This window comes from Schistocerca americana, chromosome 3, assembly GCF_021461395.2.
Source record: "Schistocerca americana isolate TAMUIC-IGC-003095 chromosome 3, iqSchAmer2.1, whole genome shotgun sequence".
Taxonomy (NCBI): domain Eukaryota; kingdom Metazoa; phylum Arthropoda; class Insecta; order Orthoptera; family Acrididae; genus Schistocerca; species Schistocerca americana.
The window spans coordinates 869922548-869949927 of NC_060121.1; the positions used below are offsets into that span (position 1 = coordinate 869922548).

The 27380-nt window shown below is 39.4% G+C and overlaps 1 protein-coding gene across 3 annotated transcripts in view; it reads left to right on the top strand.

The window, feature by feature from the left end:
* LOC124605128 (tyrosine-protein phosphatase 10D) overlaps positions 1-27380 on the top strand; it is a 344674-nt gene that overhangs the window by 288539 nt on the left and 28755 nt on the right. For 2 of the 3 annotated variants that reach the window (XM_047136608.1, XM_047136610.1), the window contains exons 20-27: positions 52-211; positions 9679-9785; positions 17052-17162; positions 19556-19751; positions 20044-20212; positions 23171-23423; positions 23532-23789; positions 26157-26305. In XM_047136608.1, the coding sequence (XP_046992564.1) occupies positions 52-211; positions 9679-9785; positions 17052-17162; positions 19556-19751; positions 20044-20212; positions 23171-23423; positions 23532-23789; positions 26157-26305 (1403 nt within the window). The remainder of the gene's footprint in view (positions 1-51; positions 212-9678; positions 9786-17051; positions 17163-19555; positions 19752-20043; positions 20213-23170; positions 23424-23531; positions 23790-26156; positions 26306-27380) is intronic. The other variant, XM_047136609.1, reaches the window with a different exon arrangement.

Here is a 27380-nt window from a genome sequence, read left to right on the forward strand (position 1 = left end):
ATTGTTTTAAGAGATGATAATTCATCTTCTTTCTGTTTTTTTTTTCCCCAGCTTTCTACACATACACAAAGCCGAGATTTCTTACCAACTGAGTTTAGTGGTACTATAAGGACTCTGATACCTGGAAAGACATACATCTTCAAAATACAGGCAGAAACCAAAGTCGGTTATGGACCTGAAGCGAAGTGGAAAGCTAAAATGCCTATATTTGGTGAGTTGTTATATAACTAGTATACTTCATCAGCATGGAAATACAGGGTGTTAAGAAAAAAGTGTTGAACACTTTGAGAGGTGACTGAACTCATTGAAACAAGAAAAATAAGACCAATAAGCACTGGTGCAGAAATGCATACTTTCCAAGATCAGCACTTGTTTATAGGAAGGGCTGTGTAATGCTTGGTTGCGGATATTAGTACAGTCATTGCTTTGGTGCTTCACCAAATGTGTCAGCAGGGTATCATGATGTCTTGCTCACAGTGCTCTATGTACCATTAGGTGCTCTGCAGTCAGTTGCATGGTTCAAGTCGTGTTGTAGGTTACATTAGTTTTCATTGTATTCGTGTTCCCTGTTGTACAGTACTGTCAACCCTGGGTATGTATCGTGGTGTTTTATCTTCTTCCAAACACAAGTTCACTTTTGTGTTTACTGTTATTGTGGTGTTTGTCTGTACCAATGGTACAATACATTTACATCTTCTCTCATCCACCACTTGGAAATGAAGGCCTACTACTTGACAAGTGAAATGGTGGGTATGATATTTTGCTTAAGTTTAGCAAATGGACATAGCTTGCGAGCCCATGCCCACTATGCTGAAAAATATCTTCAGTGCAGAGTGCCTGCTGATAAGCTGTTTGACAGATTTTCCAGTGTCTGAGGGACTTAGGTACCATTGCACCTTGGAAGACTGGCAGTGGAAGGCTCCACACAGTCTGCACACCTGGTATGGAGGAGCATATGTTAGTTGCAGTGCAAGAAACCCCTGGGACCAGTGTGCAACAATTAGCAGCAGGAGAAGATGTGCCTCACTGTAGTATCTGGGAGGGTACTTCTTGAACAGTTACTGTAGCCATATCATCTACAGCACGTTTAGGCCCAAGGCCACAGTTGGCAGTTCTGTCGATGGCTGTTGTGGAAGTGTGCTGCAGATCCACTGTTCACATCCAAGTTTTTATTTACTGATGAGGCAGCATTCACAAGAGCTGGTGGTGTGAATTTCCACAACCAGCATGTATGGGCTGATGTAAATCCCCAAGCATTCAGGAAAGAGGCCATCAACACCAATTCTCAGTCAGCATATGGAGAGGCACACATGGCGATAGATTAATAGGGCCATACATGCTATCACATAGGTTAACTGGTGTGCGCTATCTGGACTTTCACATTAATGTATTGCATAGCTTGCTGGAGGCTGTGCCATTGCAGTAATGGATACAATTGAGGTTCATGCATGATGGGGCCCCAACACACTTTGATGGCACACCACCACATGTTCATCACAATATCTGCAAACATCTGAAGAAGACATTTCAGGACTGCTGGGCCCCTAGACTTCCGGTTATGGGGACACTTGAAGGAATTGGTCTACACCACGCCAATCAGTGGTGTGCGGGTACTACAGGCTCATGTCTTTGATGTGTGCCAGCAGGTACAAACAACAACTAGATATACTTCAAAAGGTGCATCATTCCTTACATGACAGAGAGGTGCATTGTCAGGAATGGACTCCACGCTGAACACCTCCTGTAAACATGTATTTATCACAGAAAGTATGCATTTTTGGACCCGTGTTTATTGGACTTATCTTAGAAAGTTTGCATTTCCGGACCCATTTTTATTGGACTATTTTTCTTGTTTTGATGAGTACTACCACATCTCATTATATTAAACACCTTTTTTTGAACACCCTGTATAATCAAAAAACAACCTGTACATCCTTCCCTCACTCCACAGAATTATGCAACTATTTAAATATTTCAATTAGAAAACAAGCTTATCTACCTTTTCTTTTTCCATGCATCTAACCCCGAATGAAAGTAACAAACTGATCTTTTTGAAAAGCTTTAGATTTTTGTGGACCAATTTTACTCCAATTTCTTTTAATATTGCCTATCTCTAACTTGATTATAACCTGAGAACTCTCTCTCCTTTGACTTCTATAATCACAAGAATTTTGTCTTGTGTGTTTATAGCTCACACTTACACTTCCTGCCAGGGACAAAGTAGGAATCAAGCAACTGAATTACCATTAGCCAATTATAAGACAGGGGTTTCGTACATTCATAGATTAAACTGTTGCTGTTGAGATCAAATTTTTTATTTTGTGTTACAATTTAATGCAGGGTTCATCGTACATTTACAGATGACACTTTGGCAATTGAGGTCATGCACAAATTTAATTTGAAGTATTCGGAAGGGTACGAGGAGGAACAGAGACACCAGCTTAGCAAAACATTCGGACAAATGTGGGGAGGGGAGTGATGAGTGGGAAGCAAATTCCATTGTGCTGCCAACCATGAGAATGTATACCATGTACGTTGGTTACCGTGTTTAAAATGCAGTGAAACTGAATCTATTTGCAGTTAGAACTGAACTGACCTTAAAATTGGATAAATACTAAACAATAGTATACATTTATACAGGAGAGAAATTAGTGCCAACAAAAATATGTTCACAAAGAATATTTGAAATAAGGCACAACAAATGAAACATAAACTGCTAAAGATGTACATCACTGATGATTTTCAAGGTTGGCTGCAGTGTTAACCCAAAATGTTACAGTTTCTACCTATTTTGCTATATGTACTGAGAAAACAATGTATCATTGCCATTCAGTTTGCTTGTATGATCAGTGCTGTAAGAAATGTAACAGTCGATAATGGATACAGTTATAACTCTGTTGAGATATGCGCTTGTACAAGTTCACAGTTCACAACTGGTTCATGCAGACAATATGATGCCAATGTAGTAGTTAATGGTAATTCATGAAGCAGAGGATACAAAAAACTGTTTAGCAGGGAGAAAATTTGGTGTCACAGATGCGAATGTTGGTAGGTGGCATAAATTAAAGGACACCAGTTCTACGCACAAAACTTTTAGTGGACTGAAGCAGGGAAGGTTTCATGAATTGGTGCTACAGGTTGTTAAGTATGTGCAAGAAAGTGCAGTGTAGGCCTGCCAAATACTTGAGAAATTATCTGAATGAAGGTGCTGGAGAAGAAGAGGAATTTTCCAACTACTTCTATCGCAGAATTCAGAGTGTCTACTGGCTGCTGCATGAGTATGATGAAGAGGGTGGGGCTTACATTACAAATACGGAACAGCACTAGCTGAGTGACTTCTCGTGGTGTTTGATGAAAAACTACGTACATATTGGTGCTGTATAATCAGTGTATGGAAATGCATGTCTGTTTATTAGCCAGTGTGGACAACAATAAACCCCTATTTTATTTTTCTTTATGTACTGTCAGGTGTTACCGTCCATATGAAGGACATTAAAAGTGTTACCATAAGTAGTTCTGACGATGGAAGTGTGAGAGTAATGAGAATTGCTGGATACTCTAGCAGATGGAAAGAAGCTTCTGCCATATGTGATTCTTTGCAGGAAAACAATACCAAAACAAAAAACAAAACAAAAAAGAAATTACCTGCAGAACTTGTCTTTAGATGTCAAGAAAAGGGATGAATGACAAATGACATGATGTTAGATTGGTTAAAGATCTGATAGCAGAAAATAACATAAGCCTGGTAATAATTCCTGGCAGCATTTCCTCAGTATTTCTAGCAGTGAAAATGACCTTTTAAAGCTCACTTGCGGCAGCTTTAAATAAGTGACTTCTTCAAGCAGACCATGTCGTCACTCCGAGGGGGCGGGAGGGGGGGGGGGGGGGGGGGAAGTAGTTAAAGAAACTCTCAATATCAATTCTGGGCCAGTGGATCCTTATTGCCAAAGAAAGACTCTCATGTGGATCTATTACAAAACGATTTAAAAAAATGTTTACGTTCAATGCTAAGGTTGGTTCAGATGATGACATAGTATGGAGGAGTGTCAGGAAGAAAATCATACTAGTAGGTTTATTGCAAGAAGGTGGTGGATACCAGTGATGATAAGGATCGTACAACAGGCTAGGACAGTAAGCAAAGTAGCCAGTGAAGATAAAAATTAATCTAAACCATTTCTTTTTTATTTCTGCTTATGTTATCAAATTCTAGAAAATCAGTAAATAGATTAAGTTTAGAATAGGTATAATAATGTTAACTTTTTGCGGCAGATACTTTTTAGTAAACTATCTTTTTTCATTATTAATCACAGTTGCTGTGCTGTATTAAATTAAGTAAAGCATTGCACAAAATTTTAAACAGTTTGCAGAGATAGAAAAAGCATTATGTAGACTTTGCATATTGTTGCTTTTATCTCATACATTGCTGTGTATGAAAAGTACATACGATATGGAAATTTTATTTACAATTGAGAGCAGGACATATCTCATTTCATCCTCAAGATATTGGTTTTTTTACCTAGTGGAAGTTTGCTTGCCGCTCATCCAGTTCTGTCTATATACATTGGGAATCATGGTCACAACAATCATTGTATTTCGTAAACAGTCCCTGATATCAAAATGAGTTCTTTTACGAATGACAGTGCACAATGAGGCACATATGTTGTATGATAAAGACTGCATAACTTCCTTGTTAACCGAGGTATGGAAATAACTTGTCTGCAGTAGGGAGACGGATGGCAGAACAGGATGTGTAAACACTTAAATAGCACATAAGGAAAACCCAGAGGCTGCTTTTACACATGTCTGCAGCACCTGAGGAGCGGCAGAGCATGATGAGTTAGCTTGTTCATAGCAGCCAAAGGGTTAATAAAAATATACTGTGTTAAAATACCGTAAGTTTTCCAACATTCTGTATGCACAGGTTATGGCAATTTAGTACATCGGTTATGACATACCTGTATCTCTAATGTTTCATTGTATGTAATTCCAGTTGAATAGTCAAAAGATTGATTCATACATCAGGTCAGCATAACAAATGTGATTTGAATTGGAAAGGCACAATCAAAATTCAACAGGTTGAATTGTCAAAAGATTGGTTCGTACATCAGGTCAGCATAACAAATGTGATTTGAATTGGAAAGGCACAATCAAAATTCAACAGGCATCTTTAGTTGTTTATAAAGACAGCACTCAACAAGTACCTTCAGTTGTTTGTTATGTAATAATGTGTATTGTCTCTCAAGAGATTATAAAGTTAAAATGAAGTACATTGATAAAAATGAATAGAAGTAATCGCTATTACAGCCTGGACACGTAGGACGGCACTTCCGTGCATAGTGGCGGAGTGATAGGGAAGCATGGAGGGGATGAGGTCTGCACTTGCGTGGTGGCAGTGTGTGGTCAAACAAAGTCCGTGTTGCCAAACTGTGTTGCTGCAGACAACAATCAAGTTATTTTGGCATCAGCACATCATATTACACATTCAAATCTACGAGGGACTAATACATTTTAAAACCAATTTCCATCAGTCGACTGCATGAGAGAAATCTTACTTCACTTCTTGAGGTTGTATCCACTGCTCCATAGCAATTGTTTGTGTGACATCAGAACAGCTGATGTAGCTATATGAAGATGTCAGGTACAATTTTTCTCAAAATGACAATTGTCTAATGACAACATCATTGAAAAGGGTCACTGTGATTGCCATTTATTGCGATTTGGACTACATCATAAGTAAAAATGTAATACAGAACAAAATAAACTTCAAACTCAAACAGAAATCATTATATTTGTTCGACAGCTGCTTGTACCCAGTATAATTTTTTTAAAGTGTTTATAAAGCACTGTGTTTCACTGCAGCTCAATGTAAATCACTATACGTAAAAAAGAATTACTGAAAGCAAAGATTAGTGCATAAGACTATCGCAAAAATTGTCAGTATGTTATTATATTTTTCAGTGTCAACAGGCATTATGAGTTGCAATTAATTCATTCGATGTTACAGTGTGAAAACGCATTTATGATCCATTGTACAAGCTAACAATTAACCATCTTCTGTGAATAACTCAATGGAGTGCTAACTGATAATATCAAAAACCACTGATATCACGACAGGTAACTCTCCCAGTTATTGTAAGGCATTTTCCAATTTGTGCCTTGAAAATGACGGGGGTTTACTTGTCAAAACATTGGGTTTTTTTTCATGAGTAATTAGAGCGTACAACACTCTGGAAAAAGCTCACTTCTCCTTGGGCAATGTGTTGAACACTATAGTCCTAATACTTCATAGGATACATATCCCTAATCAATAAAATCTAGGAAGTTGTCATTTAATGTGTGTGCAATTTTTATGTGACAAAAACGTTTTTAAACCATGAGTCTTTAAAACCAAGAAAGATTGTTACTTTACTTTGGTTCAAAGTCTACATCGTAATACCATCTACTATCCGAGTCCATGTCTGAACCCTCCGATTGTAAATTTAAGATGATAGGTTCATGGCTTTTATACATCTTTACGTCCCTGCCGAAGTCATATTTGTGACACTTTTAGCATGCCGGCACATAGTGTGGCCACGATGAAAGAGATGCTGTCTATTGCTTCATGCACAAGCATTCCAGTGTTTGTTATCTTGAATGTTTGCCCCCCTCCCCGTAGCTTGAAACCTGTGTGCAAATTAATTCTGTCAGTTTATACTGACAGTGATGTGTGGATAAACACAAAACTGCGTGACAGCATTCACATACAAGAAAGTCGAATTTGTACATTCTGTCATGTGATTTTTATAGATTAACGAGATGCAGGAGTTCAGCACGAATCTGGTTTTTAATTGTCTGTGATATTTCTATTTTTCAGCCAGAGCTCAATATTTCCTTTACTGGTGCTCATACTTGGTCTTTTTTCTGTAACTGCTGAATGATAACTGGCATGGTAATTACAGTGACTGACTTTGAAGCGAGGTACGGCAAGAACCACTTCTTGAAAGTGAACCACTTCTTGAAAGTGACAGCGTTCATTTCTGAAAGGTAGTCGCTACTATTTTTCTTACACCTACATATGAGTTTACTCTCAGGAACCAAATTGGAGGAAGAGCCAGCATGCAGAATAAATATCCAAGAACCTTTTCCTATTGGAACTTTAAAACACCCAGTACCGTCACTTATTCTCCAGCAGCTACTCATGGACTGATTCTGATTCACTCATTTTTCACAAGGCACACTGTAGAACTACCTCTTCCTCTCGTGTCATGCATCTTTTTAAGGGACATGGTTTGTGCTGCTTTTATGTATTTTCTTTCAATTAAAAACTCTCTCTTAAAATTTTTGAAACCAATATCTTTTAAAATTGTATGCATTGACGAAGCACTGCCTTTGAAGCCAGTTTGCTCAGGCACAATTGTAACAAGCTTTTGTGATGTCGGGTATTTCTTTCTAATATACATTTTAAACATGGAGCACCTTTAAATATAGTCAGCGAAACCATCTGTTTGTGTTACAGGTATCTTGTGATTTCGATACTTTCCAGAAGACACAAAAACAACTTTTCCTAAGATTTCTACAGCTACTACACTTTTGTTTACTATTCTCTGTACAGTTCTCTTGTCGACTCATGCTTCTGCAGTTCTTTCTTGAGTCTTCAAAATGACAAAAATAGAAGTCTCGCTTTTGGATTTGAAAAAGTTATAAATGCGGGGAATAAATCTCCGCGTCTGCTTGTGAAGTGCCTACATCTACATGATTACTCTGCAATTCACAATTAAGTGCCTGGCAGAAGATTCATTCAACAAACTTCAAACTATTTCTCTACCATTCCACTCCCGAACAGTGCGGAAAATGTGAACACTTTAATTTTTCTGTGCAAGCTGTAATTTCTCTTATTTTATTATAATGATAATTCCTTCTTATGTAAGTGGGTGCCAACAAAGTATTCTCAAACTCTGAGAAGGTCCTGTCACAACGAGAAATGCCTTTGTTATGATGATTGCCATCCAAATTTGCGTATCATATCGTAATAGTCTCTCCCCATTTCATGATAATACAAAACAAGCTGTCCTTCTGTGAACTTTCTTAATCAATCCTAAGTGCTGTGGATCCCACAACAGACAGCAATACTTCAGAAGAGGGCAGAAAAACATATTGTAAGTAGTCTCTTTAGTAGACCTGTTGCGTTTTATAAATGTGCTACAAATAAATTTCAGTCTTTGGTTTGCTTTCCACACAACATTATCTATGTGATAGTTGCAATTAAAAGTTATTCATAATTGTAATCCAAGTATTTTGTTGAATTCAACAGCCTTTCAATTTGTGCGTGTCATCCTCTAAATCAAAATTTAGCCGATTCCTTTTAGTACTCATGTGGATGACTTCAGACTTTTCATTATTTTAAGTCAACTGCCACTTTTCTCCCCATACAACTATCTTGTATAAATCATTTTGTAATTTGTTGTAATCATCTGATGACTTTATAAGACAGTAAATCACAGCATCATCTGTAAACAGTCTAAGAGGGCTGCTCAAATTGTCTCCTAAATTGTTTATTAGATTGGGAACAGCAGAAGGCCTACAACACTTCCTTGCAAATGCCAGATATCACTTCTGTTATACGCGATGATTTTCCATCGATTACTATATGCTGTGACCTTTCTGACAGCAAATCATAAACACAGTTGCAAAATTAAGACAATAATCCATAAGCATGCAATTTAATGAATGTTGCTTGTGTGGAACTTCACATTTATTTCCTTCGCCTGACACATGCATTTGGAAATCACACTAAAATGTTTACAGATATGCTTTCGCGGCTATACTGCTACAAGAAGGCAATATCAGCATCTGAATGAATAGTTTGGTCGCTCTGTTAATTAAACTGCATTATTGCGAAGTATGGCAAGAGTGCAGCATGCAGGAGAGAGAGTCTCACAGTGGAGTTTGTAACTCACGGCTAGCCACTCCGAGAGAGAATGACTCTTATTGGCTGCAAGCAGTTAATGGTGGGGGATGCACAGGAGGGCTGAAAATTGGGCCACCTTCCTACATGACATGAACTATTATCTCCAATAAAAAACTGTATGCATTTGTGGCAGAAACCTTAATTAATAATAAATTTTTCATGGGTCTTAAGTAGGTTACTTTTATCTACTACTTGTATCAGTCAGTCACATTATTTCCATTCTCATTCATTTTTGACTGAAAAAATCTGGTTTTTTAACTCAAAACTCAACAACAGTTATCTTTTGTTTTTATAATTTGTATCAGCGTGTCTTGTTACAATGTTTAAATTTTTGTGATTAGTATATAAGCACTTGTATTCCCTCTTATTACACAGAATTTTACTCTGTTTCTGCCTTGGTGTATAGTAGACATAGTCTTAATGTCGGACTTGACTGTTTATGATTGCATTTGTAACAATATTATGAAAAGGATAGTTGCTATCACCATATAGCAAAGATGCTGAGTCACAGAAAGGCTCAACAAAAAGACTGTCGGAAAGTACTTGCCGACAGTCTTTTTGTTGTGCCTTTCTGCGACTCAGCATCTCTGTTGTATGGAGAGCAGCAACAATCCTTTTCATAATATTTTTACATTCCATCCTGGATTTCCTGTTGTATGATGGCATTTATATTTTTTTAAATTTTGATGGTCGAAATGTGAATCTTGCTTTTATTCTTTCCTGTATTACAGCTCCACCCAAGCCAAACACTCAGGTATTTCCAACTGAAGTGTCCCGCAGTTCTACCACGATCAAGATACGCTTCCGCAAGAATTATTTTTCGGAACAAAATGGAGCTGTAAGTAGATGTGTTGAATTTTGTATGAAATACAAGAGCACAATAGTGGACATATTTGTGAGCTGCACTTGTAAAAATCTTCAGTGAATGTGGCAATTTCTGATTTAGAACTACTGTTATATTGAATGTATTGCTGTAGAGTTAAGAAATGTAAGGCTTTGTGGCTAGTGAGTAAGTGCCAAGCTACAAATTCAAAGCTCAGGGAGTTCAGTCCTCAAACAAACGTAAGTTTTTTTCTGTGCCTCTGACGGTTCTTTCATATCTTGCAATGATTTCCGTGTGTGAAAAATGCCAAGTTGGCACATGGTTTGGGATCCTCTTTAAATTGTAAGCACCCAAATAACTGGCTAGGTATGCCAGTTCAAAGGTCAGAAGAAGGCAAGAACATATCACCTCCAAAAGGACCATTCCTAGCAAAGCACTGCATTGTTCATTACATCATTCAGGTTGATGACAGCATTACTTACTTTTAAGAAATATTTCCATGATATGTAGAGATAGAAGACCAAAAATTAATTTAAAATAGACTTAAAAAAGTAACCTTTTGTCATTGTTGCTGTTTTGGTTGGTGTTGGTTATGGTGGTTAATGTTGATGTTGAAGAGGAAGACGAGAAGGTGTCTTCGAATGGCAACAGACCAATGCGTACATTAACAACACTCAACATCCTGTTGCCGAATATTCCATGTAACACAGCAGCTACAAAGTATGTTTCGCCATTGTGGTTGTTTGGATTACCTTTTTCCCCATTCCTTTCCTCCCCCTCCCCTTCCCCAAATTAAAAACAGCCCTTCTGAATGTTACAGAGAAGAGAATTGGTTGATCAGCCCTCACTTGACTGTTACCATCCACCTTGCCTGTTGCCTTCCCCATGATTCTTTTACATGAGATTGCTCAACCTCCCTTTCTCCCTTTTTTATTTTCAGATGGGTTCTCTCTCATTGATCTCTGTAACAGCATCGTGTCTCTTTTGATTTTTTCTTTTGCCTATATATCCTCCCGTCTCCATCTATCTTCTTATCATATTTTCCGTCTTTTATACCTTTTCATTTCTATAGTGAATAGAATTGAACAAGACCAGGAACGATCCAAAAACCTGCAGAGACTGTGCAAAGACTTCAACAGTGAACCATCAGAGAGCAAACAGAGGGATGAACAACAAAAGAAAAGGGCAGACAACAGAGAGGCACGGTAGAATAACAAGTCAACAAATAAACCTATATCAAATATCTAAGACATAGTGCATTCAGGACCAAAGAACAATGTGTAGCTAGTTGAATATGGTAGTACAGTGGGAACACAACTGACTTACTTAGCAGCTGTGCTGCTGGCTGTAAAGATCAGCCGCGATCGTCGATGGGCCGACACAATGGGCATATCTGTGTAACTGGCACTGCAGCATTTGCAGATTAGAGCAGTGCCATCTAGCCAAGATCATCGAGATCCACACCTTCCAAAATCCGGGACATCTAGCAATGTGCTAGGGGTTAACAGTAGGGATGACAATGGCTGTGGAGTGGAGGTAGCACTGAGATGGCCACCTCCATACCCATGTTCACGGTAGTCGCCGCTGGTGCCCTGAAGTGCAAGTTGTACCAGTGAAGGAGTGGGGGATCGACAAGGGTGGGTGTTCTGGGTCCGACTGAACCACTGACAGTGGTGCGGTCAGTAGGTGCGGATGGAGTTGATTTTTGTGATGATACTCGAAGCCCCTCATTGTGCCCACCTTTATAAGGCATCGCACACTGGTAGCAACCACTGTAGCCAGTATGCATGAGGATTTTCCCCTGTACGAGTGAGGGAGGGGCTCTACCGGACTGTGGTAATTCGCACCTGTGGTCCTGCAGCTCATCAGAAACAAGGTGAGCACATTGGTGGTGGCACAAGTTCCTGCCACCTTTACCATTTGCTGCTTAAACGTTCACACCATACCCTCCACTTCTCCATTGGAGGACGGTGAAATGGTGGACTAAACAGGTTCTCAATGTCATTGGAGGTGCAGAACTGTTTGAAAGCTGTCACCGTGAAATGGAGCTCATTGTCCAGCACGATGGTGCGGGGAGGCCCTCCAGTAGCTAGTATCTGGAGGAAGGTATTGAGGGTGATGTCAGTGCTGCTGTACACGATGCTGACCACATGTGGGTAATTAGAATAAACGTACATGACAATGAGCCACATAGAGCTCAGAATAGGGCCAGCGAAGTCCAGTTAAATGCAGTTCCAGAGGTGATGTGGGATGGGGCAGTGGTTGAAAGACTGTGGTGGAACAGCCTGGTTGCGGGCACAAGCAGAGCAGGTGTGCACCGTGACCTCCACGTCCTTGTTAAGTCCCGGCCAGTAGACATGTCACTGTGCAAGGGCTTTCAGCTGTGACATACCCACTGCCCACAGTAGAGAAGTTGCAAAACATGAGACCTCGAGTGGATGGGATGATGACACGATGAGTATCCAACTCTGCATGAAGCAGGAGAACATATGGAAATGACCAACAAATGGTGGTACAGGCAAGTCCAGGCCCAGAGTTCTGGACCAGTGGACTTCGAAATGTTGGCCATCCATGGAGAAAATAGTGCATGATGTGCCATAAAACAGGGTTGTGGTACATGTCTGCAGTGATGGGAGTAGCTGTGATGGGAAACCCTATCAAAGCATGCTGTCATTCCACATCGGTGTGGAAAAAGGATATAGCCTGTTGGTTTAAAGCCCCTGTTGGTCTACAGCCAGGTTGAGCCCCAAGGGAAGACTAGAGGGTATCTACATTTGGGCACTCTGGCATGGGTTAGTATTTAATGGTACAATTGTAGGAGCTCAGTAAAAGCACCCAGTGCTGGAGCTGTTGGGTCGTCTGCTCCAGAAGCCAAGAGCAGGGACCAAAGAGTGCAATCAAAGCTTTACGGTCCATAATGGGGGTTAACTTGGCCCTAAATAGGTGAACATGTAAATTCTTAATGGCAAAGACGATTGCTAAAGCTTCTTTTTCAATTTGTAAGTAGTTCTTTTGAGTGGGTGTCAGTGTCTTTGAAGCACAGGCAATCGCATGCTCACTACTGTCATCGTTCATATGTGCCAGAGCTGCCCCAATGCTACAGGGAGAAGCATCTCTGAACAAAACCAGTGAATGTGACGGATTAAAGGGAGTAGGGCAGAGTGCCAAGCGCAGCAGACACTTCAGCTGTGTGAAAGCATGCTCAAGGTCTTCTCACCATCTGCACTGGACGTCCTTCTTTTACAACCGGTTGAGCAGATACAGATGTGGGGCACTTGTGGGAGGAATTTATAGTAATAATTCACTTTTCCGAGGGGGGGAGAAAAAAAGAAACCTGAGCTGCTGTAAATTTTGGGGGCAGTGTAAAGAGTCAATAACAGAAACATTGCTGTCAGTGGGGCACATCCTGTCTCTGTTGAGCAAGTATTTGAGTTATCCCACTTGCTCCTTAAAAAACTACATCTACATCTACATTGATACTCCGCAAGCCACCAAACGGTGTGTGGCGGAGGGCACTTTACGTGCCACTGTCATTACCTCCCTTTCCTGTTCCAGTCGCGTATGGTTCGCGGGAAGAACGACTGTCTGAAAGCCTCCGTGCGCGCTCTAATCTCTCTAATTTTACATTCGTGATCTCCTCGGGAGGTATAAGTAGGGGGAAGCAATATATTCGATACCTCATCCAGAAACACACCCTCTCGAAACCTGGCGAGCAAGCTACACCGCGATGCAGAGCGCCTCTCTTGCAGAGTCTGCCACTTGAGTTTATTAAACATCTCCATAACGCTATCACGGTTACCAAATAACCCTGTGACGAAACGCGCCGCTCTTCTTTGGATCTTCTCTATCTCCTCCGTCAGACCGATCTGGTACGGATCCCACACTGATGAGCAATACTCAAGTATAGGTCGAACGAGTGTTTTGTAAGCCACCTCCTTTGTTGATGGACTACATTTTCTAAGCACTCTCCCAATGAATCTCAACCTGGTACCCGCCTTACCAACAATTAATTTTATATGATCATTCCACTTCAAATCATTCCGCACGCATACTCCCAGATATTTTACAGAAGTAACTGCTACCAGTGTTTGTTCCGCTATCATATAATCATACAATAAAGGATCCTTCTTTCTATGTATTCGCAATACATTACATTTGTCTATGTTAAGGGTCAGTTGCCACTCCCTGCACCAAGTGCCTATCCGCTGCAGATCTTCCTGCATTTCGCTACAATTTTCTAATGCTGCAACTTCTCTGTATACTACAGCATCATCCGCGAAAAGCCGCATGGAACTTCCGACACTATCTACTAGGTCATCTACTAGGGCATCTGTGTAAGCGGTGCTCGAGTACTGCATCACACAATGTAGTAACAAGGGTCCAGAGGTTGTGCAGTTGGCCCTGATGTGTCATGTCCGTGATAATCACATCATCAAGATAATTGGTAGACGCAGGGATGGACGTGGTTAACTGTTCCAGAGATCTCTGGAAAATTGCCAGAGTGGAAGAGTTACCAAAGGGCAAGCTCTTGTATTTATATAAGCCAAAGGGAGTGTTAATGACCACAAAATGTTGTGATTCCTCATCCTGTGGGATCTGCAAATATGCATTGGCAAGATCTATCTTGAAAAATATTCACCTCTGCCAAGCTTTGTAAGAAGGTCCTCTCTATGTGGTGTGGGGTAGGTTTCTACATGTGCCTGGGCATTGGTTGTTGATTTGAAATCTCCACGTTGCGGGAGGGACCCACTGGGTTTCTCGACCACTACTAGGGGTGTGGCCCAAGCATTGGTTGTAACAGCTTCAATAACCTTGGCTTCGTGGAGGTGATTGAGCTCTTGCTTAATGGTCACTCATAAGGAGACAGAAAAAGGATGTTTCCAGCTGAAATGGGGTACTGCATCTGGGCTCAAGGAGATATGAGCCTGGAAATCTGTGATGCACCCCAGGCCAGGTTCGAATAGAGGTGCAAAGGCAGTACTGATATCTTCAAGCACCTGGAAGGGAATTGTGCCAGAGATGGCCTGAACCTCATGATTGATGAAGAATCCAAACAGCAAGAAGGCATCCAGACTAAATGTGTTGCCAGCTGAGTGACTATTGACAATAAACAGAGTCATCAGCCGTTTGACCATTTCATATGCAGCGTTGATTGTGAATTGATACCAGTGTGGCATTGAACTGTCACTATGCATGGCCAATGTGGGGGATGGTGGGGCCAGGTTAGGAGAATCAAGACTAGCATATGTTTGGAGGCTAATCAAGAAAAGGATAGCTCCTGTATCCACGTGGAAATCACGAGATTGATAAACAGTTTAGTGGCAGAAAGATCACCCTGAGAAACAACTGTCTGAAGTTCATGCACGATCCCTTGATGCATATGGGGAATGGCAACCAATTGTCCTGATGATTGATGACAGATGGCTCAGAGATGCCCATTTTTCTCCCAATGAGTGGAGTGCACCCAGCTATCTGGACAGTGTACATGTGAGTGTGCAGTGCAGCAGTCAGGAAACGATGAAAGACCCTGCTGCTTACACCAGTGGGGCATGACAGGCTGTTCAGAGACCATTGACGTATTCAAAATCAGCGACTCGTGAAGCTGCCATTGGGAAAAAGACTTGTGAGAATTCTAACCTCGAGGTGGGGTTGCCTGCAAAATCTCAAGAAGAGTGTGTAATTTTCAAAATACTGTCCTAATAAAGGTTGTCCAGTTTGAGGGCTGCAGTGCACACCTCCAGATCCAGATCCAATTGGACCACTATGCCTGAGATCAAAAAGTCTACATTGTAAGGATGGTTTCATACAAGTGAAATTGCAGCAGTGACAATCCTTTCATATCAGTGACCATGAGTGGTATAACCGACCAGGTTGCTTGTGGTATCAATGGAGCTTGTAGTGTGATGCGGCAACATGAAATCGGTCCAAATAATAATTTGACCACAGCAAACACATCTCTTCAAATGTGATCACAACCATATTTAAGAGTGGAACCAATTCTTTAGTAGGAAAAACATCACCAGGGAAGCCCAAGAAAGGAAGAGTGGCTGTTGGAGTGCGTCATCTCAAACCTGAAAAGTGGCAAGTGTTGTTTCAGCTGCTGCAGATATGTGTCTCAATACCCTTTGGTGTCATTAAACAGTGGAAACAGGGGTACGGGTGTGAGGCACTCCGCCTGTGAAGCGACCACATCTTTAACCTGCAAGTGGTCTGGCAAAAGCTGAATTTCCTGACAGAGCAATTCAATCTGTTGTTGCAACTGCTGTTGTGACTGCTGGTGTGGGAACAGCTGTTGCTGTTTCAGAAGTTGCATGAACTTTGTGTCCATGGGGCACTGCTAACCTTTTTGCTTCATTGCTAATGATAGTGATCGGGAACAACTCGAGAATCTGTGGAGACGGGCTGACAGGCCAAGGACATCAGCAGTGAGCCACCAGAGAGTAAACAAACAGTGGATGACAATGAGAGAAAGACAGACAATGGACATAGGAGGGTGGAATAACAAGTCCAGTAAATAAACTGAGATTGAAAATCTAAGATTTAGTGATCCAGGACCAGAACAAAGTAGCAAGATCAAATACAATAGCACAATGGAATCACAACTGACAGACTGAGTGGCTGCACTCGAATGATGATGGGGTGGTAGGATGGGCACGTCTGCATAATCAACACTGCAACGGTGACAGCAGTGCTCGCAGATTAGGACAGTGCCATCTAGTGGCAGTCATTGAGGTCCATGCTGTCTGGTGGGCTTTCACATTTGCCGGGCCAGGATACCAAAGTCTCTTCAGATTAACTGTAACCCATTAGTATTCTTCTAAAGTGAGAATAATCTAAAAAATTAAATTACAACCAAATAAAGATACGAAAAAAAGGTTCTATATCTCAAGTGGTAGCAGACACAGACACCGCTATAGAAGTAATGTGAACATTCAGAACTGCAGATTACTTAATTTACCAAAAGAGGGGGAAATGGGTGTATGAAATTGTGTTATCTAAAGGACCAGGCTGGAAATAGGACAGGTTAAGGGGGAAATCACATGGAATTTGAAAAGCTTTTTTGGTTATTAAGTGATGATCCATTCATGCTGTAAGCTAGTATTTGTCACCTTTGATGGGAATAAGTGCCACCAATTAATACGTAACAGTTTTATTTCAATCTTTTATGATTATTGTTGGATGTAAGCTGGCTCATTTCTTGCAAAGTGTTGGTATAATAATTATATGTTTGGATTGATATTTCCATTTCTCTAGCATCTATATTATCTTCCTTTCTTTCAGATCACATCTTACACAATTATTGTAGCTGAAGATGACAGTAAAAATGCTTCGGGGTTGGAGATGCCCAGCTGGAGAGACGTTCAAGCGTACAGTGTTTGGCCTCCATATCAGGTAAATCCGTTTACTAGTGTAGCTTCTGTGCTAAAGGGATTCATAATTCTAGTTATGAACATAACTTCTGTGAGTTGCCCTTTTTTTTCCTATTTTTTCTTAATTGATACAGTGAACACTCAGAAAGTTAAAGTAGACCGTGTCACATTATTGCAATACAATATTTGAACAAGAAAGGAAAAGTAGATATTCATTTCTAATGCCAAGACCTGTTACTATTATGATGTTTCCTTTCAAGTCAGTGAGCATTCCTTCCAGTAGCTTATAAAGCAACTGACTTCTGTCATTGCAAACAGGTAGCATAGGGGCAGTACCAGTGGCAAGAAAAAATATTTAGTTGTACATCGGACCAATGTTCCACACATGCAGCATAGTTATATCACAACAGTAATTTGAAATAAGAAAAATTGATTAATCTAGTGACAGCTTGAATAAAGAGTGATGAATAAGACCTAATAAAGTAGATACTGGCAGTATTTTCACAACAGCTGCTAATGTAAGTTTTTGTATTATGATATAAACATTTCTTTGTTGCACAATGTCATTTCAGGTGCTGATCCTTCCAGAATAATTCTTTTAGTTGTTTAGATACCAGTCATTGTGCATCTTCCACAGTTGGAATGTTCCATGTAATGCCCTTCTTTTAAAGTTTTCAGATCTCTTCTGTGCTTAAGAAGCAACATTAATTTGATGTGATTTTGAGTTTAGGAGACAGGCAAAATGGCTTCTGGTGCCAAGTCAGTAGGATACTTAAGATGCAAATTGTGTGTGATATTTTTTTTTTTCCAGAAAACGACAGATGAGGAATGGCCCCCTGCACAAGTATATTGTTGGGATACAAGATTGAGGATTATTTTGTCCACAGTTATAACTGTCTCTTACACATAACCAAGCATTTACTGTCCAATTTTCACTGGGCTCGGTCAATGGTATTTGCATTGTTGCAACTCGTTATAAATTTTTCAGTTAAAATTTCAAGCGACAATCTTATAGTGATGTCTGTCTCATCAGCAGTCTTTCAAACTGCACTAACTCTTCACATAATGTTGTGTAGGCCGTGTATTTTCATAAACAAAATTGTGACCCTTTTGAAAAACGCTACTCATTAATAGCACTTAACCTTATTGATATAGTTCGTGGGTTATGCAAATTGAAAACTTTCCACAATTTTGCAAAAAAAACTTCACTTTTGTGTGTTCTCTTCAAATGTGTACATTGTCACACAGTTAATGCACCTACTTACTTAAGTGTCTTGTAAATCAACCAGTAACACATAAAGCAGAGGGTGGCAAACAGTAGTTGGTGCCATTAAATGTCCTCAGCATCTGCAGTCCGGTTATAGTAATGAGTTAATTAACCATTTGACAATTTCTTAAAGTACACCTTATATTTAATGCTTGAGCTTATTATTGAACTAGTTGCATTATGAACACTGTTTTCTGAAAAAAATAACTGATATAGTTAACCAATCTTCTAGGCTATTGGGGGGCTTCTGTAATTATATCAGAATTTTTTTTGTGTGTTTTATTTTAAGGATAAAACAGAAAGTTCTGCAAAATTGTTGAAATAAATGAACATATTTTTATCACAGTTCTGTCCCTTAAATGTAAAATTCCAGATACACACCATGGACTCATTCAGTCTGAACATGCAGTAACACCCCCCCCCCCCCCCCCCCCAAAAAAAAAAAAAAAAATCTCTCTCTCTCTCTCTCTCTCTCTCTCTCTCTCTCTCTCTCTCTCTCTCTCTCTCTCTGTGCCCCCCTCCCCCCTCTTTGGTGTATGTCTGTTTTGGAGCATTGCTTACAAAAGACATAATTCTGGATCTACATCCAGACACTATTATGAAAGGGATAGATCACAGCACATAGAGGAGATATTGAGTGGCAGACAGGCACGACTCCTAACATCTGAGGCGTTGGCCAAAATGCCTTCTAAGGTAGACAACACATGTCTTACACCCTGGTGCTTCACAAAGTTACCCAGTTTTGACTTCCAGCAAAGTTCACATTGGTGTGTTTTTCCTTTGGAAAACACAAACTCTGGACCCAATAAGAATTTTTGTTTTACATATTGTATTATATATTGATATGTATGTGTAATGGTACCGTTGGGCCTTCGTGGCCTGTTCAGGCGGAGATTTTCGTATTATATTAGTCAGAAAGAAACATGATTGTTGTGTCAGGTTAAATACTTATAATCTTGCTGGCTATAGTTAATAAACAAGAAATGTGAGTTATGTGCATAAATGAAGTTAAATGTGACAAATATCTCTGTGGGAGCGTGGCATTATTTGTAGGCCATTTAAAATTATAATGTGTTGTGTGAACTTGTGTTGTTTTTTGTCCTGTTAAGAGTCATAGTGGTAAACTAATAAGTGGGTATTTGTTGAAGGTTCTAGATCCATACAACCCCTTCAAGAACTCTACTGTTGAAGATTTCACTATTGGAACAGAGAGCTGTGATATGCGAAAGTTGGGCTATTGCAATGGTGCATTGAAGTCTGGATCCACGTATAAAGTGAAGATTCGTGCCTTCACGGATGTGGACAAATTTACTGATACTTACTATTCATTTCCAATACAGACAGGTATAGCATAATAATTGTTTTTTAGTGTAGTTATTGAGGCAGCAAGTTTTATATTAGAATGTTTGTTATAAGTTAGCATTGTTTTTGTATTCACTTCATTACAATCTGAAGCCTTATAAGAAGGCATTAGTTTCATAACATAAAAAAGATTCTGTATTAATAAAAATAGCCAAATAACGTTACTGAGCTTTTCTGACATTTTCTGAAACAATTTTGTTAAGCCTTAATTTATAAGGTACCACTGAAAGAGAAGTTGTGTTAAATTTTCTTTTTGTTTTGTTAAAAATTTCAGATCAAGATAACACACCAGTTGTTGTGGGAACTGTTGTGCCTTTAATATTATTGTTACTGCTTGCAATAACAGTATGGACACTTCGTCGTCAGAAAAGATCGAAGCGAAAAACTGCAGAAAGCAGAGGAAATGATAACTTGTCTATACCTGACAGTATAATTGAAACAAGGTAACTAAGTAGTTTTAATTCATACAGATACAGCCAGTATATCATTTTTTTAAAATATTCCCTATATTGTTTTATGTCTACACTATTGACTACAAACAAAACAATATAAAAAATGGTTTAAGTTTCATTCTCTTAAGTGTGTGCTGTTTAAATGCTATTGTTGACGGAGCATGTAAGTTTCACTTCTCTTGTACTATGCTTTGTGCTTTATTCTAAGCCATTAACCCCTATTCTTCCTAACGGTGTTCCAGTACCTTATGAAAAACTATGAAGAAGTTGGGTATAACGTTAGACATATGGCCAATAATGTTGCTATCTGCAAGAAGAGTTCCAATTGCCACTACATCCTAGTTTTGGAACACATTTCCACATGATGTGAAATGTAAACTTGTTCAATCGCTCTTTCTGCTGAACCACCACTATTGCAGTGTAGTCCAGTGCTGCACAAGTACTGACAACACTATATGATTAGAACTAACTGTGGGTGCTTGTGTGCACTACATCTGCAACATCTGACTACTGGACCTTGTTAGTGCGTCATATGCCCAGTTGACTGTTTGCAGTGAGATGATTTGTGTCACCACTCTATGCTATATCTACTTCATCAGCTATTCAGTACACATGCACCCTAGTACCTTGTATCAGAGATTAATATGCCTGTCATGCCATCATAGTTGAGACCCAAGGTCTCTCTTGTCTAATGCCTTAGCTGTGCACATCCAAAAACAAGAACTTTCACAAACTCTTTCTCTATTGCTACTCTCTGACTCTGGACCTTCCAATATGTTCTTCATGTCCTGTGGGGGGCAGAGGTAGATATTGTCAAAGATGTAGAACACATGAAGCATTGTGTTTATACAAATGCATCGTGTGCACAGTAATGTATGTTGGGCATGTGTAAAGTTCTGGGCTCCAGAAACCAAAGAATGAAATAGAAAGAGCAAGCTTGTATTAACTATAAGCATGTTAAATCATTTTTAAATGTGTAAACGTTATGGAATAGCACTTGGATGCAGTTTGGAAGTATTAAAGACAAGCTCTAGGAATGAGTAGCATATGAGAGGGCATTCAAAAGTAACTAGAATTTCTTTCATATGGGTGGAGAGGCAGTAGATGTGAAGTTCTACAAAATGTGTCTACTACACTGTTTCAAGGCACCTGACATACGAGTTCATGCCGAAAAGTAATGCTGTTCTCAATATCAGTTGAGGTATTACATATTGTGCATAGTACTCGGTCAACTTTCTCGCTTAGCTAAAACTAGCTGCAACCCTCTGCCGCTAGAGGGCTCTGAATTATCCTATGTAACATGGTGATGTGTAATGTAACTATGTCAGTGTGTGAGAAACAGTGTGCTGTAGTTGAATCTATAACTGCAGAAAATGTGCCTCCATACATGGAGCTAACTCTCCTTCGGCAAGGCAATGCCAGTCAGCATATGAGCTCTATAACAGACCAATGCCTTAGGTTTCATTGTCATTGATCCTCCTCCTTGCAGCCACAGCTTGTCCCCATCCAACTTTAATGTTTTCAAAACTTAAAGAACACCTTTGAGGACTTCACTTTGATAGTTATAAAGCAGTGCACGCAGAGGTGATGTACCTCCATCTGCAACATCAAACATTCTACAATGACAGTATCAACAAACTGTTCTCTCGTTGGAAGAAATGTGTTCATCACCAGGGTGACTGTTGAGGTATAAATATGTGGACATGAAGAATAAGTATGTTGAATGTTAATAAGGTTTACTTTATTTTAAAAGTTTTAAAGAGTTTTCACATAAAAAATTCGAAGGCATTACTTTTCAGCACACTCTAGTATATGGAAGTATCAGTTAGGTTCAAGTACTCATTTTTAATGATCTTATACATGTTAGTGATTTGTATTTTCAGTGCAGGGAACAGAAAAAATCACAGGAAGCTAACAGCAGTGTGTAGGATGATTGCAAGACCACTGACATTCTGTTTTTAGCAAGAAAGTGCCTTATATTGATTGCTGTGTAACTGAGTGTATTGTTTCATTGGAGGATCAACCCTTTGTTTGCCACAATACATGCTATTTCTATTCTGCAATGCCCTGCATTGTTATTTAGTACTTGAAGGTAGTAATGTTTGCTAACATGGTAACTAGGGAAACATTTGTAGTGCACTGTTGCTAATCTCCCACTGGCTCAATTATTGCATGGTCATACTTGTAACACCATATATCATTACTTGTAATACTGAACAATTGAAAATCCAGGATGAAATAATCACAATAATATTCGATGGTCATACCCATAACAACACATCTCATTACTTGTGGTTGCTGAAAGTGCAAAACAGCATTCTTGAAAACAAAATACTCTGTCCATTCTGACACTTCCATGGTTAACTGATGTAATGAGGAATGTAGTAGAGGAACTTAGAAGGATGCTAGTCACTATTGCTTCACAGCCTGAAGGAAAGGATTTGTTGTTGTTCTTGTGTCACTCCTCGTATTTTAGTTGGATTCTATTCCAGCTGTTGAAGTGCTTTATTAATGAATTTCTTGAAAATATTAGTTAGTTGTTTAGAAATCAAAGAACAGTAATCTTACACTTTTCATGTGGCTTCAGGCATTCAAAATTTCTGAAATTATTAAAGATTGTCTATAAATTTGTGGTTGGATAGCTATGACATATTCTTACCTCTTAGATCATAATGCGTTGTGTTTATGTGTAGTCTACAAAATGAGGTTTTAATGCTATCATTCTTGCAAATTATGAGAACTCTGAGAAAATAATCTTGGAAACAAAAAACTAGAATAACAGAAATACAAATATGATGCATAGGAACTGTGTCCATGAATAACGTTTTGTAGGCACTGAGAAAAACAGCTCACTGTCTTAAGATTAAAGGAATCTGTGTTTGTGAAAAATAATTGATCAAAATGTACCTTTTCACAACTACTTCAGATCTTCTATTTGTCTTTCATCAGCAGGCCTATCAGACTGGAAAACTTTGCAGAACACTATCGCATCATGTCTGCTGATTCTGATTTCCGATTCTCTGAAGAGTTTGAGGAACTTAAACACATTGGCCGTGACCAGCCATGCAGTGCAGCTGACTTGCCATGCAATCGCCCGAAGAATCGCTTCACCAATATCTTGCCTTATGATCATTCTCGTTTTAAACTGCAACCTGTGGATGATGAAGAAGGTTCTGATTACATAAATGCCAACTACGTGCCTGTAAGTACAACAAGAAATTGATTTTTGTTTTCTTTTTCTTTAAAATGTGCATTTCATTTTTCACTGTTTATGAGGAAATAATTATATTTGTTTATTTTCTTTCCTCAGGGTCATAATTCACCAAGAGAATTCTTGGTAACACAAGGACCATTGCATTCCACACGTGATGATTTCTGGCGTATGTGTTGGGAGAGTAATTCACGGGCAATAGTTATGCTGACTCGTTGCATTGAGAAGGGGAGGGAAAAGTGTGACCATTATTGGCCATATGACACGATGCCAGTCTACTATGGAGACATCTCTGTCCAGATTCTGAATGACAGTCATTATCCTGATTGGAGTGTGACTGAGTTTATGATGTGCCGTGTAAGTCTGTGTGTACTAATTGCTGATTGGTTTTCAATTACCGACATGGTATATCTGATAACTGATCTGTACATTGTTTCTTTTCAAGTATTAAATCTAGTCTTCTGTTCCTTAAAAGAAAAAGTTTTTTGAGAATATGATGAGCAAGTTTTTAAACAACAAGCTGTATATAAAGGTATAATTTAGGTATTTTGTCAGTTTTACACAAAGGTATAGTTATTTTTTATTTAAATGAAATCAGAAATAGTTTAATAGTCATTCTAATTATGTGTTGGTTTTCACAACTTATAGCAGTTATTTGCTCCAGCACCTTCCATCAAACAAAATACAATCATAATTGTGTAAATATGGATCTTTGCAAGACTAGTGCCCAACATCAAGGGAGGAAGAACTTTCATACTAAATTTTCTCATATACTTGCATTTTAAAGGCCATCTGTCACCTCTTGGCTTATAAGGATAGTAATCATAACCAAATTCAATATATTAATTTTATGTATGCATAGTTAACTGTTTAAATATATTTAAAATTTTATAATTAATTGCTTTACATTGAAGGAAAAAAATTGTGGTAGAGTCAGTCAATCCCGCGCCTACAAATTAATAGCCAGTGCAAGTAACCACTCCCTCATGGATCCATTTTTGCAACTGCTTCTCAAGAACCCATCTTACACTACACTTTCACAATATGTTATTTGCAATTTCAAAGGAAAATACTGACCTGGTACTGTGAGCAACAGAATGCACAGTTGGAAACAGACAGCCGTGTCCCTTCTCTGAGTCGACTGTAGTGTGGATGAACATAATTTCGGCACTCGACACAGGTTCCTAGTTATCGCAGAGATAGTTCTATAAAACTTATTGTAATCCATTTTATTTGCATACCAGCACACATTCGAAAAGAAATGGCATAATTTTAGTGCGAATTCTGGCTTGGATTTGAAGCAAAATGGCATAATTTTAGTACAATATTTGCTGGCACATCACCACATGATAACTGGCTGCCACTGGCCCATACTTTAACATTACTTTATCTGTACTTCACTGTTGGCACTACACATGATGCCAGGTTTCATTCTCCAGGTGTTTGCCAAACCTGAATTCTTCCATTGGATCACCAGAGGATACAGCATGATTCATCACTCCAAATCACTCGTTTCCAGTCATCTACTGTCAGGGCCATCACTCTTAACGCCACCTCAATCACCACTTAGCTTAGATTACAGGAATATGTATCTCATGAGGAGTTGCTCAACTATTGTCCCCATTCTTTTTAACTCCCTATGCACAGTCATTCTTCTGGCTGTACTGTCAGTAGCAATCTGGAACTCATAAGTGATTCCTTCCACCGATCCCATGTGACTTTTTACAACCGCTCTCTGCACTGCTTGATGGCTCCTGTCCGTCAGTGCACGGAGTCTTCCTGGTCCTGCTGTAGCTGTGGTTTCCACTTCACAGTCCATCATCATCATCATCATCTTGAACAGTTTCCAGCCCCATGCTAGGTCTGTTTGGAATATAAGGCTCCCCGTCTAGTCTTGTTTTCTCGCCATCTTTCTTTGTTCACTCTTGTCTAGTCCTCATCTCTTTTTTCAGTGGACTCCTCCTCACCTTTCAGCCATCTATTCCTCAGTTTTCCTCTTTAATGTAAACAAATGTGAGATGCTGGTTACATGTAGAAATAAAAATAGACCAACTAGCAGAATAAGGATTGGCCAAATCACAATGACAAAGTTTGAATATTTCCTGCCATTAAACTTATAATCAGTCACCATTCAGACTTTTGAACAAGGACAGAAAGAACCAGTGTATCATATCCACAAATGCTGATGCTGCACCTAGTAGCCCTATTGAGTCCCCATCATGTTCCCACAGGCAATGCTAGCATCTTCCTCCACCTCCACCCTCCCATCCGTCCTCATCTTCACCTGACACCTCTTCCATACCCCCACCATCTGCCCATCTGCACCAGCTGAATCAGCTGAATAGCTGCTCACCTCAGAAGCAGCTGCAATCGGGTCTTAGTGTGCTGTCTCTCCCTCTATCCCTCCATCTCACCGTGTGTGTGTGTGTGTGTGTGTGTGTGTGTGTGTGTGTGTGTGTTTGTGCGCGCGCGCTGCCCCCCCCCCCCCCCTCCCCAATTGTGCCTGTCTGTAATTCAGTGCTCCCCTGATAGGCTAGTAGCAATCTGTCCTTTCTTGTAGTCCACCTTATTCCTTTTGGTTATTATGTTATTGGAAGACTTTTCGCCAGCTGTATGTGATCATAGCTCGTGGCCTAGAGGTGTTTCTACTTGTTCTACTTGTCATATGCCCTCTTCGGTCTCAGTATTTTATTTTTCCACTAAATTTTCATGTCTTGATTACAGGGTGACGTATCAAGAGTAATAAGGCATTTTCATTTCACAACTTGGCCTGATTTTGGTGTTCCAAGCCCTCCTCAGACACTGGTGCGTTTTGTAAGGGCCTTCAGAGAGCGTGTTGGCCCTGATCAGAGACCAATTGTTGTCCATTGCAGGTATGTATAGTCAGTTACTATGTTTGTTGTATGTGCATCACACTGTAATATTTCGATGGACCTCTTCTCACTTTCTTGTGAGAAGAACGAAATTTAGGAGTCTTCTCTATAATAAATTGCCAGGTTTACTGGTGAGAAGTAAGACTATACTCGCATATATTTAATTATTCTTTTTTTCCCTTTATAAGAAACTTAACTCCAAAACAGTCACACATTTGAAATAAATACACTATATACATGAAACCATTATATACACTGATACGTAATCCGTTCATTGGATAAATCGTGAGGAAAAATTTCTTTGGTGAGAATGTACGTGGTAATTCAAATGTAATAGTATCTCCAGCCAGAATTATTGTTTACCACCACAAAGGGGTTGCATGCAGTCCTTTGGACTTTAAAAAATTAATCACATATTGCAACTTACTTGTTCTTATCTAATCATGAAAGTTAAAATTCTTCTGTGCATTTTGTTCATTAGTATAAAATATTCAAGAACAATCATTTGTTTCGACTTACCTGTTTTCTTGGGCTAATTGAATAATACTTTTCATAATTAATTGTTATACAGTATTTAAATGCAAGTACTTTAAACAGGTTGGATATTTATTTCAGTGAGCTATAACCTATGACTCTTCAATATAACTTTTGCATTAGAACTATGCCTTGTAAAAAGATGTGTTCTTGCCAAAGATGACATAAAAATCAAAGATTATACATAAATTTCAAAGTTACAAAATAAGTTAATTTATTCACTTCTTTTAAAAGTCTGGAAAAAAGTTATGCACTCAGAAGTCACCGAGCGAGGCAGTGCAATGGCTAGCACACTGGACTCGCATTCAGGAGGATGACAGTTCAATCCTGCATCCGGCCATCCTGATTTAGGTTTTCCGTGATTTCCCTAAATTGCTTCAGGCAAATGCCGGGATGATTCCTTTCAAAGGGCACGGCTGACTTCATTCCCTAATCCAGTGAGGCCGATGACCTCGAAGTTTGGTCTCCTCACCAAATCAACCTCCCCCCCCCCCCCTTCCCCCACTCAGAAGTCATAGTCAGATGTCAGTGAACTTAGTAC